The 21,219-nt window shown below is 41.2% G+C and overlaps 1 protein-coding gene across 1 annotated transcript in view; it reads right to left on the bottom strand.

Annotated features, from left to right (window-relative positions):
* Positions 1-21,219, bottom strand: part of LOC124721225 (ATP-dependent DNA helicase Q5-like) — a 309,692-nt gene that overhangs the window by 97,995 nt on the left and 190,478 nt on the right. The window contains exon 9 of the mRNA XM_047246081.1: positions 12,705-12,908. Within this exon, the coding sequence (XP_047102037.1) occupies positions 12,705-12,908 (204 nt within the window). The remainder of the gene's footprint in view (positions 1-12,704; positions 12,909-21,219) is intronic.

Genomic DNA, 21,219 nt, shown 5'->3' with positions numbered 1-21,219 from the left:
AACAGTTAACTCCAGACCTTGACATAGAAGCAGCATTCCAGTAGATCCCACACAGCTGCTGTGAGGTATATGCTGTTAACACCATACATTTGTTGATTGTGTGTGTGTCACCTTTGGTTCAGAACCTGTGTGTGCATTGATTGATCCTGGCAGTAGTGTTTCCATGGTTGATTTTGATTGATTCTAGGAGAATAAACAGATTGCAGGGTTACCACAGCTGTGCAAAACTGCCAGTTCGTCTCTGGAGAGTCATTAAGGTTGTTGGGCAGTTACATTGCAAGCTCAGGATTGAAAATTTTACCTGGCTTCTGATGTTTGTAGTGATTAGGGCTCTTTCAAATGTGATTGTTTTGGGAGCTGATTTTTTAATGAGAACTCAATGTATGTTAGATTATTCAGGGAAAGAGATGTATTTTAGTTTTATCCTAAGAATGGATACCCATTATGCAGACACCAGGCCTCACCTGGAGTGGGCCATGTTCAAGCTGAAGAATTGGGTTCTGATGTAGGGCACTTGCCTGAGCCAGAACCCAAACAGTTGGTGGATTTATTGCAACAATTTCTAGATGTTCTCACAGATAGACTGGGGGTCATGCATAAAATTCAATAAAGCTGAATGACCAAGTTTCAATGCAGCAAATTCCTTACTGGTTATCACCACCCAAAATGCTTGAATTTCACAAGAACACTGACCAGCTGCTGATGGGTAGAGTTATCAGGCTATCTGTTTCTGTGTATGCAGTGCCCATCTCCTTCATGTCCAATCCAACCAGTTCCAGCTAGAGGTCAGTTGTCAATTATTGTAATCTGAACCAAAAGGTTGTGTTAGAATCTGTCCCTTTCCCGGGCTTGCACAACTGTTTTACGTGGTTTGCTGGGACATAGGTTTTCATGATGCTAAATTTAAACCAAGTATACTATTAAATACTACTTATTGAGGATTCCAAACCAGTGACCACCTTCTGCACAGACCATAACTTATTCAAATTCAACAGGGTGCCTCTTGTGTTGTCCACAGGAGTGGCAGGCCTGTCCCATCTATTAGACTCAGTGCTGGGAGACTTGAACTTCAGATTTGTGTATAACTACCTAGATGGCATGGTCATTTACAGTGCTAGCTTTGGAGCACATTTAAAGCATCTGAGTGAAGTGCTACAACAGCTCAGGGAGGCAGATCTGATGGCCAAGCCAACCAAGATGACACTGGCCAGGAGAGAAATTTCATTCTTGGGGCATATAGTTTTGACAAAAGTTGTCAGCATCGGTCAGTCAAAGACTCATGCCATTTACAAAATCTCACAACCCCAAAGTAAAAAAATATAGCCTGATTTATCAAAATGGTGAATTTCTTCAGAACATTTGTGCCTAACTTCGTCCAGTAAGTGGCTTCTCTGAATCAACTCCGAAGGCAAGGGAAAAGGTTTAGGTGAAATGACTCCCAGCAATCTGCATTCAGTTCCCTAAAACATGTGATCAGCAATGGCCTGGTGTTAGAAACTCCCAACTTCAATCTGCCGTTTGTGATATAAGTGACTTATTAGTGGTTTCTTCATTCACCTCTGCCTTTCTTGTGTTGTGACCTGATATTTGTGAGTGTTTCGTATTGAGCAACTTAACCTCTTACCCGTGTTTACATTCCGCGCTGACCAGTTGCAGCTGTAGCGGCGCATCGAAAGCTAAGTACTAATTAATTGTTTGTGTATAGTAGTTTATTTAGGAACTTTAGTAGTCCTCAACCAGTGTTCTTGGTGTTTTCCGGTGAAATAACTTGAGAAGAAATTTTTGCGATCTGCTTTCAGTTTCGTTACTGTCATTAGACGTTTGATTTTCTTTCTGTGTTAGTATTTTGTTATATTCTCATTTGTTGCTGATTAATACTGTCAATAATAGTAGTTACTTTCCTTGTAGAGCAAGTTTGTGATTATTGTAGTCAGTTTTTAACATCATCTTATTGTAGTAGCGGAACTTAGATAAAGTTGTTTTCTTGTTTCAATAACTGTAAAATTTTACCATGAGTGAGAAGTGTGGGCTTTGCCGTAGGTTCGTGAGTAGTGGATTGCGGTATGAGACTTGTTCGAAGCATTTTCACTGGGGGGAATGCAGTGGGGAAGCCAGTGGGCATTCTGGTGAGATCCTCTCCTGGAACTGCAGGTTATGTAGCAAGAGTAAGTTGATAGAGGAGCAGGAGCGTAAGATCTGTGCCCTTCAGGTGCAGTTGAAAAACGCACAGGAGGAGCTAGATAGGATGAGGAGGGAGAAGGGGGTTGGGGAATGGGAGCTGGCTGTTGGCAAGAGATCTGCTAGGAGAAGGAGATTTTCAGATAGTTTTATTATCGGTGTTTGTAATAGATATGACCAACTGTCAGAGTCTAGTGGAGAGGAATCTCTAGTAGCTGTAGATGTAGAAAGTATGCAGCAGACCTCAGCAGTTACGGTGGCTAGGACAGTGACAAAGTCTAAGAGAAAGAAGAAGGTTCTGCTGTTAGGTAGTTCTCATGGTAGAGGTGTAGGCCAGCAGTTGCAGGAAGTTTTGGGGAGTGAGTACCAGGTCACCAGCATTGTGAAGCCTAATGCAGGATTGGCTCAGGTGACTTTTAACATAGGGGGGTTATGTAGGGATTTTACAAAAGAGGATCAGGTAGTGATTGTGGGTGGGGCTGGTAATAGTATTGATAGGGATGGGGAGTATGACATAGATGGTGACCTGGAAAAGATAGCCACTCAGACTGGCAACACGAATGTGCATTTCGTGGAACTGTTTCAGCGTCACGATCGGCCTCATCTTAATACAGCCATCAGGTGTAATAACATGAGACTTGAGGGTGCGCTAATGACAGAAGGCATGAGTCACATTTCAGTGGTGTCGGTGGAGTCTATCAGCAGGACGGGTTTCACTAGACATGGCCTGCACCTCAACAGGTATGGGAAGGGGAGGTTGGCAAAACTTATAGGTGACAGCATAGGTGGGGGTGGTGGGACCACTCATGGGAAAATTCCGGTAGTTGTGGGTGTTAGAGCTGTACCTTTTTTTAGATTGAAATCAGCTGACAGGTATTCCTGCTTAAGGGAAGTCTCTCTAACAAAGAAACCACTTTTGACAAAGCTTAGGTATCCGATTAATGAGGGAATTAATATATTTCATCAAAACATACAAGGCATTAGAGATAAAGTTAGTGAACTGCTTATAGATGTTGACTCTGAAATTATTGGTATATCTGAACGGTTCTTAAATAAGGAGATAATTCAGAGGCTTCCTTTACCAGGATACAGGTTGGCTGGCAGCTTTTCTAGGAGCTCTTTGCGGTGTGGGGGGGTAGCCATGTATGTGAAAAACGGTATCCCATTTGAGTCAATTGATGTTTCAAAGTACTGCACTGAAAAGGTGTTTGAATGTTGTGCAGGTGTGGTTAAATTTAGTGGAGCTAAACTTCTTACTGTTGTTATTTATAGATCCCCAGACTCCGATTTCACAACATTTTTGCTAAAGCTAGAGGAGGTTCTTGGTTCACTTTATAGGAAATACAAAAAGTTAGTTATATGTGCTGACTTCAATATAAATTGTGTAAGTGATTGTGCAAGGAAAAGGATGCTGGTAGACCTCCTTAATTCATATAATCTTATGCAAACCGTATTCTTTCCAACAAGAGTGCAAGGGAACAGTAGAACAACCATAGACAACATTTTTGTTCATTCGTCATTACTAGAAGGGCATTCTGTTAGCAAAATGGTGAATGGCCTTTCAGATCATGATGCACAAATTTTAAGTCTAAAAGATTTTTGTGCTGCAACACATGTTAAATATAGTTACCAACTTTTTAGGAAAGCTGATCCAGTTGCTGTAGAGACTTTTGTAAACCTTATCAAGGAACAAGAGTGGCAAGTGTTTATAGTGCTGATACAGTAGACAATAAATATAATGCTTTCCTCAAGACTTCTCTCGTGCTCTTTGAAAGTTGCTTTCCGTTAGAACGTTCAAAACAGGGTACTAGCACAAACAGGCAGCCTGGGTGGCTGACTAAAGGTATAAGAATATCTTGTAGAACAAAGTGGCAATTATATCAAAACGCTAGAAACAGTCACAATCTAAATGCAATAGCCCATTACAAACAGTATTGTAAGGTGCTTAAAAAAGTTATTAGGAAGGCAAAAAGTATGTGGTATGCAGATAGAATAGCTAAGTCTCAGGATAAAATTAAAACCATATGGTCAGTCGTAAAGGAAGTGGCTGGTCTGCAGAGTCAGGTCGAGGATATAGAATCAGTGCGTAGTGGGAATGTCCATGTTACTGATAAGTCGCATATATGTACAGTATTTAATAATCACTTTCTGAATATAGCAGGTGAACTAAATAGAAACCTAGTCCCAGCAGGGAATCATATAGCGCTCGTAGAAAAAAGTGTTCCGAGATTGTTACCTGAAATGCTCCTCCATGATACTGACAAGAGGGAGATTGAGTTAATAATTAAATCACTAAAGACCAAGAACTCTCATGGATATGACGGGGTATCTAGCAGAATACTGAAGTATTGTTCCATGTATGTTAGCCCAGTACTTAGCCATATCTGTAACTTTTCCTTTAGGAGTGGTTGGTTTCCTGACTGATTAAAGTATTCGGTAGTGAAGCCACTTTATAAAAAGGGAGACAGGGATAATGTTGATAATTATAGACCTATTTCTATGCCATCGGTGTTTGCTAAAGTTATCGAGAGGGTTGTATATACAAGGTTACTGCAGCATTTAAATTCACATAATTTGCTGTCAAATGTACAGTTTGGTTTTAGAAATGGCTTAACAACTGAAAATGCTATAGTCTCTTTTCTCTGTGAGGTTTTGGACGGATTAAATAAAAGGTTGCGAACGTTAGGTGTTTTCTTTGATTTAACGAAGGCTTTTGACTGTGTTGACCACAAAATATTACTGCAGAAGTTGGAACATTACGGAGTAAGGGGAGTAGCTTACAATTGGTTCGCCTCTTACTTTAAGAACAGAAAGCAGAAGGTAATTCTCCGCAATACTGAGAGTGGTAATGATGTTCAGTCCCAATGGGGCACTGTTAAATGGGGCATTCCCCAAGGGTCGGTGCTGGGGGCCACTGCTGTTTCTTATTTATATAAATGATATGCCTTCTAGTATTACAGGCGATTCAAAAATATTTCTGTTTGCTGTTGACACCAGCTTGGTAGTGAAGGATCTTGTGTGTAATATTGAAACATTATCAAATAATGTAGTTCATGAAATAAGTTCATGGCTCGTGGAAAATAATTTGATGCTAAATCACAGTAAGACTCAGTTTTTACAGTTTCTAACTCACAATTCAACAAGAACTGATATTTTAATCAGACAGAATGGGCATGTTATAAGCGAGACGGAACAGTTCAAGTTCCTAGGCGTACGGGTAGATACACTCCTGGAAATTGAAATAAGAACACCGTGAATTCATTGTCCCAGGAAGGGGAAACTTTATTGACACATTCCTGGAATCAGATACATCACATGATCACACTGACAGAACCACAGGCACATAGACACAGGCAACAGAGCATGCACAATGTCGGCACTAGTACAGTGTATGTCCACCTTTCGCAGCAATGCAGGCTGCTATTCTCCCATGGAGACGATCGTAGAGATGCTGGATGTAGTCCTGTGGAACGGCTTGCCATGCCATTTCCACCTGGTGCCTCAGTTGGACCAGCGTTCGTGCTGGACGTGCAGACCGCGTGAGACGACGCTTCATCCAGTCCCAAACATGCTCAATGGGGGACAGATCCGGAGATCTTGCTGGCCAGGGTAGTTGACTTACACCTTCTAGAGCACGTTGGGTGGCACGGGATACATGCGGACGTGCATTGTCCTGTTGGAACAGCAAGTTCCCTTGCCGGTCTAGGAATGGTGGAACGATGGGTTCGATGACGGTTTGGATGTACCGTGCACTATTCAGTGTCCCCTCGATGATCACCAGTGGTGTACGGCCAGTGTAGGAGATCGCTCCCCACACCAAGATGCCGGGTGTTGGCCCTGTGTGCCTCGGTCGTATGCAGTCCTGATTGTGGCGCTCACCTGCACGGCGCCAAACACGCATACGACCATCATTGGCACCAAGGCAGAAGCGACTCTCATCACTGAAGACGACACGTCTCCATTCGTCCCTCCATTCACGCCTGTCGCGACACCACTGGAGGCGGGCTGCACGATGTTGGGGCGTGAGCGGAAGACGGCCTAACGGTGTGCGGGACCGTAGCCTAGCTTCATGGAGACGGTTGCGAATGATCCTCGCCGGTACCCCAGGAGCAACAGTGTCCCTAATTTGCTGGGAAGTGGCGGTGTTGTCCCCTACGGCACTGCGTAGGATCCTACGGTCTTGGCGTGCATCCGTGCGTCGCTGCGGTCCGGTCCCAGGTCGACGGGCACGTGCACCTTCCGCCGACCACTGGCGACAACATCGATGTACTGTGGAGACCTCACGCCCCACGTGTTGAGCAATTCGGCTGTACGTCCACCCGGCCTCCCGCATGCCCACTATACGCCCTCGCTCAAAGTCCGTCAACTGCACATACGGTTCACGTCCACGCTGTCGCGGCATGCTACCAGTGTTAAAGACTGCGATGGAGCTCCGTATGCCACGGCAAACTGGCTGACACTGACGGCGGCGGTGCACAAATGCTGCGCAGCTAGCGCCATTCGACGGCCAACACCGCGGTTCCTGGTGTGTCCGCTGTGCCGTGCGTGTGATCATTGCTTGTACAGCCCTCTCGCAGTGTCCGGAGCAAGTATGGTGGGTCTGACACACCGGTGTCAATGTGTTCTTTTTTCCATTTCCAGGAGTGTAGTAAGCTGTTGTGGAAAGCCCATGTTCAGGATCTTGTTCAGAAACTAAATGCCGCTTTATTTACCATTAGAACAGGATCTGAAATAAGTGACATTTCAACACGAAAAGTAGTCTACTTCGCATATTTTCATACGCTTATGTCATATGGTATTATTTCTTGGGGTAATTCTTCTGATTCAAAAAGGGTATTTTTGACTCAAAAACGGGCTGTTTGAGCTATGTGTGGTGTAAGTTCGAAAACCTCTTGTCGACCCCCATTCAATAGTCTGAGAATTTTGACATTGCCCTCACAGTATATATTTTCTTTAATGTCGTTTGTTGTTAGCAATATTAGCTTATTCCCAAGGGTTAGCAGCTTTCACTCAGTTAATACTCGGCAGAAATCAAATCTGCATGTGGAATGCACTTCCTTGACTCTTGCGCAGAAAGGAGTGCAGTATTCTGCTGCATCCATTTTCAATAAGCTACCACAAGAACTCAAAAATCTTAGCAGTAGCCCAAAAGCTTTTAAGTCTAAACTGAAGAGTTTCCTCATGGCTCACTCCTTCTACTCTGTCGAGGAGCTCCTGGAAGAGCTAAAAAATTAAGCAAATTCCAGTGTTACATTCTTGATTTTCTTTATTTAAACTAACGACGTGTCACCTGAATATGTTTCTTATATTTCATTTTATCTGTTTCTACAATCTACAACTGAATATGTTTCTTATATTTCATTTTATCTGTTTCTACAATCGTGTTGTAATTTCATGTATTGACTCGTTCCATGACCATGGAGACTTCTCCTTAATGTGGTCCCACGGAACAATAAATAAATAAATAAATAAATCCAGACTGATTGTTCTAATTCAGGCATCACGGCAATCTTGCTGCAAGACCAACAACATGACTGCCGGCTATTAGCACACGCATTTAGGGCACTGTCGGGATCCAGAGGGTCACTACTCTGTGTGCAAACTCGAGGCCCTGGCAGTGCTATTCATCTTGGAGAAATTTAGATTCTATCTGTAACGTAGGAGGTTTAAGTTGGAAACTGACAATTAAGCCTTAAATTTGGTTGTGGCCTGACCATGCAAGATGGTAAAGGATGGCAAGGTGGCCCATGCATATATCAGTGTTTCAGTTTGATGTTGGTCACATTAAGGGATCACAGAATCAGGTCACTGACACGCTTAGTCAAATGTTCAAGGACGAAGAGGAGGAGGTAATGGGTGAACAGGGAGTACCAACATCTACCAGTGGGACAGAGATATCGGGAACTCGAGGGGCCGCTGCTGTCGTAAATGAGATCCCTCCCCTATTTTGTGACTTTGACAAAGAACAGGGAAAGGATAATGAGTTAGGCAGTATCAGGAATGAGTTAGAGGAAGGACGTTTGTTGGACGAGTATTCTTTATAAAAGGGGCCGTTTTGTTACCACGTGAGATAAAACGGTAAATTGAAGATCTGCCTCCCCCCGAAGTCTGGTTCTGACTGTCTTCACCTATTTCCAGCAATCATTGTGTGTGTGTGTGGGAAGGGGGGGGGGGGGGGGGGGGGCAGCATCTGGACATCCATAAAATGAAAATTAAAAACAAGGAGCATCTGACCTGAAAGGGAATGGGGACCAATATACAATTACGGGTAGGTAAATGCTGAGAATGCAAGCAGAAAACCTGATATACCAAAATGGGTTCTTGCATTCCATTATGGAGTTTAAGCTAATGAAAAATTATTTATCAATTACCTGGGTCCCCTTCCATGCACCAAAGGCGGAAATAGGTTTGTATTCATAGTGGTGACTGCTTTTACAACATTTGTGTGACTCAAACTGAGTAAGGGGACCACTAAGGCTTGGAGCACTCAGCATTTGTTAACTATCTTCGCCAGTTTGGGCCACCCAGGGTGGTAGTGAGCAATAACACTCCCATGATTACTTCACGGGGGTTTTGGACTGTCTGTTTCAACCATAAGATTAGGCATGGAACTACAACACCTTATGACACCCCCTGCCCCTGTTTGCAAAGAACATAAATAGGAATTTGAAATTCATGCTTATTATCTACCAATCCAGGCACCAGAAAAGATGGTTCATTGCATTGGTTAAGTTTGGCATTCAATATAGTGTGCCATGAAGTCCACAAAGCTACTCTGGTCAACTGATGCTCTTATTTGAGGTTGAGTCCCCTTTCAGCAGTCTTTGCTCATTCAACAATCTTGTTTACTTCAGAAATTTGAGGGGGAAATGGAAGGCTGCAAGGAGGAATATGATTCTCATGCCCCATAGGCAAGCCCAAAGTTACAACAGGGGAAGACTTGCAACATCAGTGGCAGTAGGTGATATGGTCTACATCAAAAATGCCTGGGCTCAGAGTGAGGTCGCATAAGGGTTCACCGGAAAAATGCTTCTGCACTTTGTGGGGCTATGCAAGGTCCTCCAGGTCCTACCCCTGAAGAATTTCCTAACAGAGGATCTGCAAACACGTAGGAAGATCGGAGCTCACCTAAGCCAGATTATTAGCAGGGGCTGTGGGTGCAGGCAAATGTGAGAAAGGCCTATTGACCTTCTTCCAATCTTCACTTGGGGGGGGGGGGGGGTGATACATCCATATTGTTTCTTTCCTGGGTAGGTATTGCTCACGCAAAGATTTTACACCTGCTGATAGCATGTGCACCCTTTACCTGGTGAAAGGTCTTACGGCCATGCACAGGCAGAAATATGGCCAGTGGCCAGTGTTTGGCTGTTGAGCATAGGGCAGGTCACTGGTGGCCGAGAGTGATGTCACTGCCTGAAATGGTTACATGCCAGCCATGACTTCTGAGGAGATAGGTCAGCAGGGAGTCAGTCTTGTAACTGCCTCTACTGGAAGAGGGACTTCACGGTATAGCATGTTGTTGTTGGCCCAACGGGTTGTGGTGTGGGACATTAGCCCATCTGTGTCGAAGGCTGCTCTCTTAACCTCATTTCTGCCTTCTAACAATAACGACCTGCTGGACATTTTGTTTGCACTAAGTTTCCCCAGATTACCTCCATTCATAATTTGGCAAGGTGATTAGGGTGTTAAGTGGCATGTCAGTGACAAACTATACACACATATTTGTGCTTTTAAATTGAAGTATGGAAGTGTACTTCACGTTTACTAAATCCATGGCTGCCAGCTGGCCCTCTCTGAGCACTGATCTACAAATTTGTTCACTCACTCTTTTAGTAGTAAGGTATTAATTAATGTACTCACAATTTACATACGTGTCGAATTTTTGCAACGACTGTTTCAAGCCTTTTGTGTGCCTGTGTTGGGTGATCTATTGAATTTATGCATAATTGATTTGCTTTATTGTAACATTTAAATTAATTGTGGTTTTCTCTCTGTTGTTTTAAAGTGTCTTAAAGTAATTTGGCACTGGTGAATTGTACAAGTAGGTGTCTGAATGTTTTATCCCCACCAGGTACGACAGAGCCAATGTCATTTTCCTGAATCAGTTCCACTGAAACATTATCTGTATGGCTACATTATAGCAGTGTGAGGTGTAAATCCAGCAAATTAGCAGGTTTAATGTTATTGCTATTTCTTTGGGCACGTATAATTTATCTATTTTTAATGACTAACAATTCTGATTTTCTGATGGACTGGCAAGCTGAGTCGAGTTTTTGACTTCAAAATATTGTGTAATTGGATGCCACTCAAAGTTCAGCTTAAATAATTGAATTTTTGCGTAGTCCTGACTACAGTTTTGGAGTTAAGGTGTGCGCTTCTTTTATAAACCAAATTTTAGTGACTGTTTACATTGTCTGTTTTAAGGACAAAGACCTATTATATTTTCTTAAAATTTTCAAACGTAGTCTGCACAAAGTTTCAAAGTTTAATACTAATGATCCTATGTAACTGTTCGTCAGTACGAATGTATGCACACTGACTTGGTTGTTTGTTGAATAAATGTGATATAGAAGGGCTCAGTGGATTCTCAATCAGGGATCTTCGTATCCAAGTTCAACTTGCTCCAAGGTCAAATAATCCTGTTCCTAATACATAGTGTGTTTACTTGCATTTCACATTAAGCATCTCTCAATAGTGTGGTATCATTACATTATTTCACAAGTATTAATAACCAGCAGAATAATAAACAACTGCCAAATGAAAAGGCAGACGAAGCACTACGGTGGTCTTATGACTTCTCCTAACTTGGATGGCAGGCGAAGTTGTTCAGCTGTAAGTTCATAGCTAGTACAGCAGCCTTGCAGGATAGACATGTTGTCTGCTGTGTTCAGTGTCAGTTAAGACTTTATTAGCAATTTATGGTTATGTGGCCACGTAATTGAGAAAAGTGTGATAGTAATTACAGAAATACGCAGTTTATTACTGTTTTAAAGAATGAAAATTATTTATGACTGTGAAGTGGAATGTAATTGTGCAGTTTCTCGTGTTCTGCTGATAAAAAGCAAGTGGCATCCTGTGTAGACAAAATATTTGAAAATTTAACTATTCACATAAAGTCAGTTCTTCACTAAGATAACGGATTCATGACCTGTGTGCTGTTTTCTGTGCAGGGAATAACAACTATAGAAGATTTCAGGTTGGGGAACTTTAATTAGAACTCATGCAGTCCACTCAGGGTGGTGAAAGCAAACAGGTGCCTCGTGTATACTGTATATTCGAAAGTTAAGTTCACTGCACCAAGACACTATTCGAGAAGAGTCTATTATGTCCTGGTACTGGGTGTCATCATCTCCTTTCTCTTTCATTTTTCCCAAGAACATCATTAAAAGATGACAGGATGCACTCTCCTAGCAGTCACCTTCACAAAAATAGTTACAATTAGTTACTTATTTGCAACATTTTGCTTTTATATGGAATAAATTAGTTTTACAATTAGAGAACATCTTCACAGCAGAAAATATGGCAAAATCCTGACCATTCATGTGATTTCTTCAAAAGGGGGGAGGGGGAGTTGTGAAGTAGGTAGTTTGGGTTTGAATTAGTTATATTACCCATTAAGTTCTTTACTTCACTGGAGAGGTGGTCAAAGATATGGCTGAATACCTCAATCCTTTCCATGCTGCACTAACTAAGTTAAGTATAGTGTAAATCATTTCTCCTTCTGGTGTTATATTTATGCACATTACTTTTGTGTTCAAACTGTGACTGACTGTTAAGAACAACTTCATAAGAGAGTATATGTATAATGACACTGTGGTCAGTATGCTCAACTGCTTAAAGAGCTGCCTACAAGAAGTTCTAGAATGAACACCACACATTATCTTCATTTCATGCTTCTATGAAACACTTCCCTTCTTCGATATGAGATCCCCAGAATATGATACAATAAGACATTAGTAAATGAAAATTGGAAAAGCCAGTCAACTGTTTGGCATTTTCATCTCAAAATTTTGACATTCTCCATAATGTAAAAGTTGCAGCATTTATGTGTTTAAGAAGATTTGCAATAGTGACTTCCAGTTAGAGTACCATGTTTCACTTATTTACTTACCCTTACGCATTATTTCTAATGTTGTGGTCAGGCCTTGTGCAGTACTGAATTGCATGTATTGTGTTTCAGCTGAATTCAATGACAGTTCATTTGCAGAAAGAAACTGTCAGGAAAAACACGCTTAACATGATGCTGCTTTACATAAATTAAATGTCAATAAACCAGTTATTAATTTTGTACTTTCGATAGTATCACATTTCTTTCTCAAAAACAATTTTGTGATTTGAATAGCCTAATGCTTTCAGTTGATGGTATTTTTCTATTTTTAATAGCTGTTATACAGAATGCATTACAAGTGACGTAGTTATTTCCCTGTACTAATTCCATCACAGCTTCATCATAAAGCTGTGATTTTGTAATTGTTTCCCTCCTTTAATGCACCTTCTAGCAAATTTTCTATCCTCAAAAGTATTACCTTTTCTGTCCACGGCGCCCTCCTTCATATAGGTCATCATCGTAGGAGTTATAGTCATGACTGACTCTTGTTTTATGGAAAATATCATTCAAAAATTGCTGCACTGACATTTCTACAGACTTCTTATTTCTACACACATCACATCTTTTATTGCATTGTGGTTCACTGTCGCCAAAATATCTCGAAAAATTACTGTGTCGGCACCTGCAACAATGTGTACGACATGAGAATTACAGGAAAAACTAAAAATTTTGACTTAGCTATAATTGATTAAAACATTACTCTTGGAGCTACACCAAAATTAATAATGAAATTAGTATCAGTAAAGCATTTCAATTTTTTTTTCGACTTTTATCACAACTTGTATCAGCACTTCAAAACATTTTCTATCTCATTCTCTTTTTGACGTATTTAACTATTTACTAATAGTAGCAAACATGGTAATACAAATACAAACCACACATGTGGATTAAGCAACTTCTTCTGTATTTGGTACAAAGAAAATTTAAAAATCAGTTGTGACTATTTGGAGCTGACTTAACACTATCAATATTATGCAGTAAATTATCTATTTGCCATGGACATAAAATTCCCATAAATGGATGTGCTTAAGATCATAAACTTGTAACTACTTGAATATATAGCTGACAGTGTCACTTAGTATTCTTTTAAACTGCTTCACAGGCAATACAGAGTCAGACCATTTTACTAAACTGGGAGACCTGTGGTACCTCATACCACTATGTCAAGCACACATGACCACGGAGTTCACAATGCAAATAACAACTGCCGAGTAATAGTCTGTTGATGGCAGTGAGGATGAAGTCTGCACACCTGAGTCTGGTCTGTAACAACTGCCAAGAAGGAATACACGGAGTACAACTAAGTGGGAACCAACACATAGTCCAGTTTGTGACAGATTTTTATGAACAAGCAAAACAACAGAATACTTTGCAAATGAATTTGAAGTCCAATAGTTACTATTAGACTAGTGATGACACAATACTACAAGTTTCATGCCAATAGACAAAATGCCGCTGTTTTGCTGAGCTGCCAGCTTTATAAGAATGTAGTGAGCTAGAGGCTCTACCCATAAAAGTTGCTTATGCCCTGCTCCAGTAAGAGTCATAAAGGCAAAGCAACTCAACCATTAATAAAGTATGGAATCCATATTAATGAACTACCTGGCATGATTTCTAATGTTTTCACTTCTACACTGCTGTCTAGATGACACACAGTGCGATATAATCACAGAAGTGAAGGACGCCATCTTATGAGAAAGTTCAAGGGATGTTGCTAGGAATGCAGATGAAAACAAACTCTTCAAGTGAAGCCCTACATATGTATCACTGGAGACAGACGTGGTAACTGTACTGCTCAGGGGACCCAACAAACATCTTGGAGAGTGGGTAAAGTTATGCGAAGGGAGGAAGGAAGCAAGATTAGATTTTACATCCTGTTGACATCAAGATAATTATAGATGGACACAAATTTGGATTGTTTCAAGGATGGAGATGGAAATCAGCCACACCCTTTCAAAGGCACCATCCTGGCATTTGCCTGGAGCGATTTAGAGAAACCACAGAAAACCTAAATCTCATGGCCAGATGTGGATTTGAATTATTTTCCTGCCGAATGCGAGTCCAGTGTGCTAAGCACTGTGGTACCTTGCTTGGTAAGTTGCACGAGAAGTATATGCATGAACAATGTTCTGTGAGAGAGAATGGACTGGATCTAGTTCTGATTACATTCCACACTGTTCAACGGTTCTCTCAACAAACACTGGAAGTGTATTGTCATTGTAGATTATAGTTCACCACACAACGATGCCGTAAATGGTCCTGTAACTTGCTGGCTGATACACACTGGTATTTGCCACTCTCCACACACTAACTACTATCACTGACTATGATTACCAGTTGAAGGAGATGGAATGCCTCATCTACTCTGATAACTAGTCTTCCTCTTTTGAGAAAATGAAACGCATTCCCGTGTCAATCCACTGTGCTCATTGCTTTATTGGAATCTGCCCACCAAGGATTCTGCACAGTACAGATGTTTACTCTAGTGAGCTAGCGCAGCTGTTTACTCTAGTGACCTCTACTGGCATTATGTTTATGAGCTGAGTGCTTCACCCTTCAAACACAACCTATCGTCTCCAATTTCATAATGGAGCAGCAAGTATTTAATGTATTCTGTTTCCTAAACACTACTTGATGGAAATTCAAAAATATGAATTACTTTTTTTGCATGACATGTCCATCGTCATCGCATAGTACATTTATTTATATGTCTTAATGACTCTTTTTCATATTCTGTAATACTCCTTGCAACAGCATCATCAGCATTAGAACAGTTCTTGGTTGAAAGATACAATTTTCCCTTCATCCTGCAAATTACCTTCATTTTCAGATAAATCCATTTTCTGAAAATATGCATCCACACTTCATAACCCATTTTACCGTATGAGGCAAAGTCTACCACTATCATTTATCCCCCTTTATGGTTCCGTATATGCACAGTGTGTGTGATGAACAACTGTTAATATTGTAAGTGGTAATAAGCAATATGTGGCCTGATTCTTTTTCAACTATACCATTTTCAGAATGTCGAGAGCAAACATCTCAGTGGTGCACAACTTCTCCCTAGCAGCCCATGCTATGGATATGGATAAGAATCTCTATGGTGCCCTCATATTTACTACACGAACGTGCGATGAAAAGTGCTGATGACGTATGGATCCTCTCTGTTAATTCTACCTGGTTAGTGTCCCAGACTGACCAACAATACTTAAGAATTAGTTGAGCAAGTATTTTGTAGGTTACTTTAGCTTCTGACAATATCCAATCCATAAATTTTACATATTGTGAACAGTAACAACCCTATAACATTCCTTTGGTGTATTCCAAGAGCTGCTTTCACATCTCTTAAGAACATTTTGCTGAATTCTGTCTGATAGGAAGCCTGAAATCAAAAACAAGTTGGTTTGATATTCCATGTATCACTACGTATTACTTTGTGGATCTCATGATCCCATGGATGAAACGGAGTAAGCCGAGTTTCACAAGATGATTCATTTCTGTAGCCCACGTTTATTACTTTAGAGGAGATCTTCAGTCTCCAAAAAGATCATAATACACAAGGATAAAAAGAAAGTTCCCTAATTCTACAACACACTAATGTCAGGTGTGTGTGTGTGTGTGTGTGTGTGTGTGTGTGTGTGTGTGTGTGTGCGCGCGCGTGCGCGCGCGAATTAGTGTTGCTTGTTATAGATAATAATTCCCAGATAGTATGAAGAACAGAAAGTTGGCTGAAATCAGAAGTGAATAGCACAAAAATCCTAAATACAGATTGGAATATTTACTGTAAGGAGAGGCCAATGATGGCGGAATATTTGTTGCAGTACAGAATTTCATATCTAGTGAGGTTATTTCGGATTCTGAATGTGAAATAATCTAGGTTATGTTAGGCATCTAAAAAGGGTCAAAAATGGTAATCGAATGCTTTTATAGACCACCTGCATCAGAAGCTGTACCGGCAGAGCACTTCAGAGAGAACCTGCAGAATTCTGTGTTAAGTTTCCTGATCACACTATTGTAATACTGGGATATTTCAACTTGCCCTCTACAGAATGGGCGAGTTATTCAATTAAAACTGGTGCCACAGACAGAGGTTAATATGTCGTTATTCTGCATGTCTTGTACAAAAATTACTTCGAGCTCCAATTGAGAACCAAGTTGTGGAGGTAACATCTTAGATCACCTAGCAACAGACAGACCGGAACTTTTCAAATTAGTTAACATAGATAATGCTGTGACAGCATCAATCTCTCTGGGAGTTGTAGGGGCTGTAAAGGTAGGAGAGTATTCTTGCTTAGCAAGAGAGACAGGGTACAAATTGCAGAGTAAGTGAGTAGTCAACATCAAATAGTCTACATCTAAATCTACATCTACATGGTTACTCCGCAATTCACACTCAAGTGCCTGGCAGACGGTTCATCGAACCATTTTCATACTAGTTCTCTACCATTCCACTCTCAAATGGCACGTGGAAAAAGGAAGACCTAAATCTTTCCGTTCGAGCTCTGATTTCTCTTATTTTGTTGTGATGATCATTTCTCCCTACATAGGTGTGTGTCAACAAAATATTTTTCGCATTCAGAAGAGAAAGTTGGTGATTGAAATTTCTTAAATAGATCTTGCCGCAAAGAAAACCGCCTTTGTTTCAGTAACTGCCATCCCAACTCGTGTATATCATATCAGTGACACTCTCACCCCTACTGCACGATAACACGAAACGAGCTGCCCTTCTTTGCACTTTTTCGATGTCCTCCGTAAATCCTACCTGGTAAGGATCCCATACCGCACAGCAATATTCCAGCAGAGGATGGACAAGTGTGATGTAGGCTCTCTCTTTAGTGGGTTTGTTGCATCTTCTAAGTGTTCAGCCAACAAAGCGCAGTCTTTGGTTCGCCTTCCCCATAATATTATCTCTGTGCTCTTTCCAATTTAAGTTGCTCATAATTGTAATTCCTAGGTATTTAGTCAAATTGACAACCCTTAGATTTGTGCGATTTATCGTATACCCAAAATTTATCGGATTTCTTTTAGTACCCATGTGCATGACTTCGCACTTTTCCTTGTTTAGTGCCAATTGCCACTTTTCGCACCATACAGAAATTCACTGCAGATCATTTTGTAATTGGAATAGATTATCTGATAATTTTACTAGACGGTAAATTACAGCGTCATCTGCAAACAATCTAAGGGGGCTGCTCAGATTATCACCTAGATCATTTATGTAAATCAGGAACAGCAGAGGGCCTGTGACACTACCTTACGGAATGCCAGATATCACTTCTGTTCTACTCAATGATTTACTGTCCATCACTATGAACTGTGACCTCTCAGAAAGTAAATCACAAATCCAGTCACACAACTGAGACTTGTGAGGAATGGTATCAAAAGCCTTCTGGAAATCTAGGAATATGGAATCGATCTGAGATCCCTTGTCGACAGCACTCGTTACTTCATGGGAATAAAGAGCTAGCAGTGTTGCACAAGAACGATATTCTCTGAATCCATGTTGGTTATGTATCAATAAGTCATTTTCTTCAATGTGATTCATAATGTTCCAGTACAGTATATGCTCCAAAATCCTACTGCAAATTGAGGTAAGTGATTTTTTTTTTTTGGTCATCAGTCTACTGACTGGTTTGATGCGGCCCGCCACGAATTCCTTTCCTGTGCTAACCTCTTCATCTCAGAGTAGCACTTGCAACCTATGTCCTCAATTATTTGCTTGACGTATTCCAATCTCTGTCTTCCTCTACAGTTTTTGCCCTCTACAGCTCCCTCTAGTACCATGGAAGTCATTCCCTCATGTCTTAGCAGATGTCCTATCACCCTGTCCCTTCTCCTTATCAGTGTTTTCCACATATTCCTTTCCTCTCCGATTCTGCGTAGACCCTCCTCATTCCTTACCTTATCAGTCCACCTAATTTTCAACATTCGTCTATAGCACCACATCTCAAATGCTTCGATTCTCTTCTGTTCCGGTTTTCCCACAGTCCATGTTTCACTACCATACAATGCTGTACTCCAGACGTACATCCTCAGAAATTTCTTCCTCAAATTAAGGCCGGTATTTGATATTAGTAGACTTCTCTTGGCCAGAAATGCCTTTTTTGCCATAGCGAGTCTGCTTTTGATGTCCTCCTTGCTCCGTCCATCATTGGTTATTTTACTGCCTAGGTAGCAGAATTCCTTAACTTCATTGACTTCGTGACCATCAATCCTGATGTTAAGTTTCTCGCTGTTCTCATTTCTACTACTTCTCATTACCTTCGTCTTTCTCCGATTTACTCTCAAACCATACTGTGTACTCATTAGACTGTTCATTCCGTTCAGCAGATCATTTAATTCTTCTTCACTTTCACTCAGGATAGCAATGTCATCAGCGAATCATATCATTGATATCCTTTCACCTTGTACTTCAATTCCACTCCTGGACCTTTCTTTTATTTCCATCATTGCTTCCTCGATGTACAGATTGAAGAGTAGGGGCGAAAGGCTACAGCCTTGTCTTACACCCTTCTTAATACGAGCACTTCGTTCTTGATCGTCCACTCTTATTATTCCCTCTTGGTTGTTGTACATATTGTATATAACCTGTCTCTCCCTATAGCTTACCCCTACTTTTTTCAGAATCTCGAACAGCTTGCACCATTTTATATTGTCGAACGCTTTTTCCAGGTCGACAAATCCTATGAAAGTGTCTTGATTTTTCTTTAGCCTTGCTTCCATTATTAGCCGTAACGTCAGAATTGCCTCTCTCGCCCCTTTACTTTTCCTAAAGCCAAACTGATTGTCACCTAGCGCATTCTCAATTTTCTTTTCCATTCTTCTGTATATTATTCTTGTAAGCAGCTTCGATGCATGAGCTGTTAAACTGATTGTGCGATAATTCTCACACTTGTCAGCTCTTGCCGTCTTCGGAATTGTGTGGATGATGCTTTTCCGAAAGTCAGATGGTATGTCGCCAGACTCATATATTCTACACACCAACATGAATAGTCGTTTTGTTGCCACTTCCCCCAAAGATTTTAGAAATTCTGATGGAATGTTATCTATCCCTTCTGCCTTATTTGACCGTAAGTCCTCCAAAGCTCTTTTAAATTCTGATTCTAATATTGGATCCCGTATCTCTTCTAAATCGACTCCTGTTTCTTCTTCTATCACATCAGACAAATCTTCACCCTCATAGAGGCTTTCAATGTATTCTTTCCACCTATCTGCTCTCTCCTCTGCATTTAACAGTGGAATTCCCGTTGCACTCTTAATGTTACCACCGTTGCTTTTTTTAATGTCACCAAAGGTTGTTTTGACTTTCCTGTATGCTGAGTCTGTCCTTCCAACAATCATATCTTTTTCGACGTCTTCACATTTTTCCTGCAGCCATCTCGTCTTAGCTTCCCCGCACTTCCTATTTATTTCATTCCTCAGTGACTTGTATTTCTGTATTCCTGATTTTCCCGGAACATGTTTGTACTTCCTCCTTTCATCAATCAACTGAAGTATTTCTTCTGTTACCCATGGTTTCTTCGCAGCTACCTTCTTTGTACCTATGTTTCCCTTCCCAACTTCTGTGATGGCCCTTTTTAGAGATGTCCATTCCTCTTCAACTGTGCTGCCTACTGCGCTATTCCTTATTGCTGTATCTATAGCGTTAGAGAACTTCAAACGTATCTCGTCATTCCTTAGTACTTCTGTATCCCACTTCTTTGCGTATTGATTCTTCCTGACTAATGTCTTGAACTTCAGCCTACTCTTCATCACTACTATATTGTGATCTGAGTCTATATCTGCTCCTGGGTACGCCTTACAATCTAGTATCTGATTTTGGAATCTCTGTCTGACCATGATGTAATCTAACTGAAATCTTCCCGTATCTCCCGGCCTTTTCCAAGTATACCTCCTCCTCTTGTGATTCTTGAACAGGGTATTCGCTATTACTAGCTGAAACTTGTTGCAGAACTCAATTAGTCTTTCTCCTCTTTCATTCCTCGTCCCAAGCCCATATTCTCCTGTAATCTTTTCTTCTACTCCTTCCCCTACAACTGCATTCTAGTCGCCCATGACTATTAGATTTTCGTCCCCCTTTACATACTGCATTACCCTTTCAATATCCTCATACGCTTTCTCTATCTGTTCATCTTCAGCTTGCGACGTCTGCATGTATACCTGAACTATCATTGTCGGTCTGCTGTCGATTCTGATTAGAACAACCCGGTCACTGAACTGTTCACAGTAACACACCCTCTGCCATACCTTCCTACTCATAACGAATCCTACACCTGTTATACCATTTTCTGCTGCTGTTGATATTACCCGATACTCATCTGACCAGAAATCCTTGTCTTCCTTCCACTTCACTTCACTGACCCCTACTATATATAGATTGAGCCTTTGCATTTCCCTTTTCAGATTTTCTAGTTTCCCTACCACGTTCAAGCTTCTGACATTCCACGCCCCGACTCGTAGAACGTTATCCTTTCGTTGATTATTCAGTCTTTTTCTCATGGTAACCTCCCCCTTGACAGTCCCCTCCCGGAGATCCGAATGGGGGACTATTCCGAAATCTTTTGCCAATGGAGAGATCATCATGACACTTCTTGAATTACAGGCCACATGTCCTGTGGATACACGTTACGTGTCTTTAATGCAGTGGTTTCCATTGCCTTCTGCATCCTCATGTCGTTGATCATTGCTGATTCTTCCACCTTTAGGGGCAATTTCCCACCCCTAGGACAAGAGAGTGCCCTGAACCTCTATTCGCTCCTCCGCCCTCTTTGGCAAGGCCGTTGGCAGAATGAGACTGACTTCTTATGCCGGAAGACTTCGGCCGCCAATGCTGATTATTTATCAAAATTTAGGCAGTGGCGGGGATCGAACCCAGGACCGAAGACGTTTTGATTATGAATCAAAGATGCTACCCCTAGACCACGGGTCTAGTG

The sequence above is a fragment of the Schistocerca piceifrons genome, chromosome X (assembly GCF_021461385.2).
Source record: "Schistocerca piceifrons isolate TAMUIC-IGC-003096 chromosome X, iqSchPice1.1, whole genome shotgun sequence".
Classification (NCBI taxonomy): Eukaryota; Metazoa; Arthropoda; class Insecta; order Orthoptera; family Acrididae; genus Schistocerca; species Schistocerca piceifrons.
The sequence above is the reverse complement of the archived record's forward strand: the minus strand, read 5'-3'. Positions and strand labels throughout refer to the sequence as shown.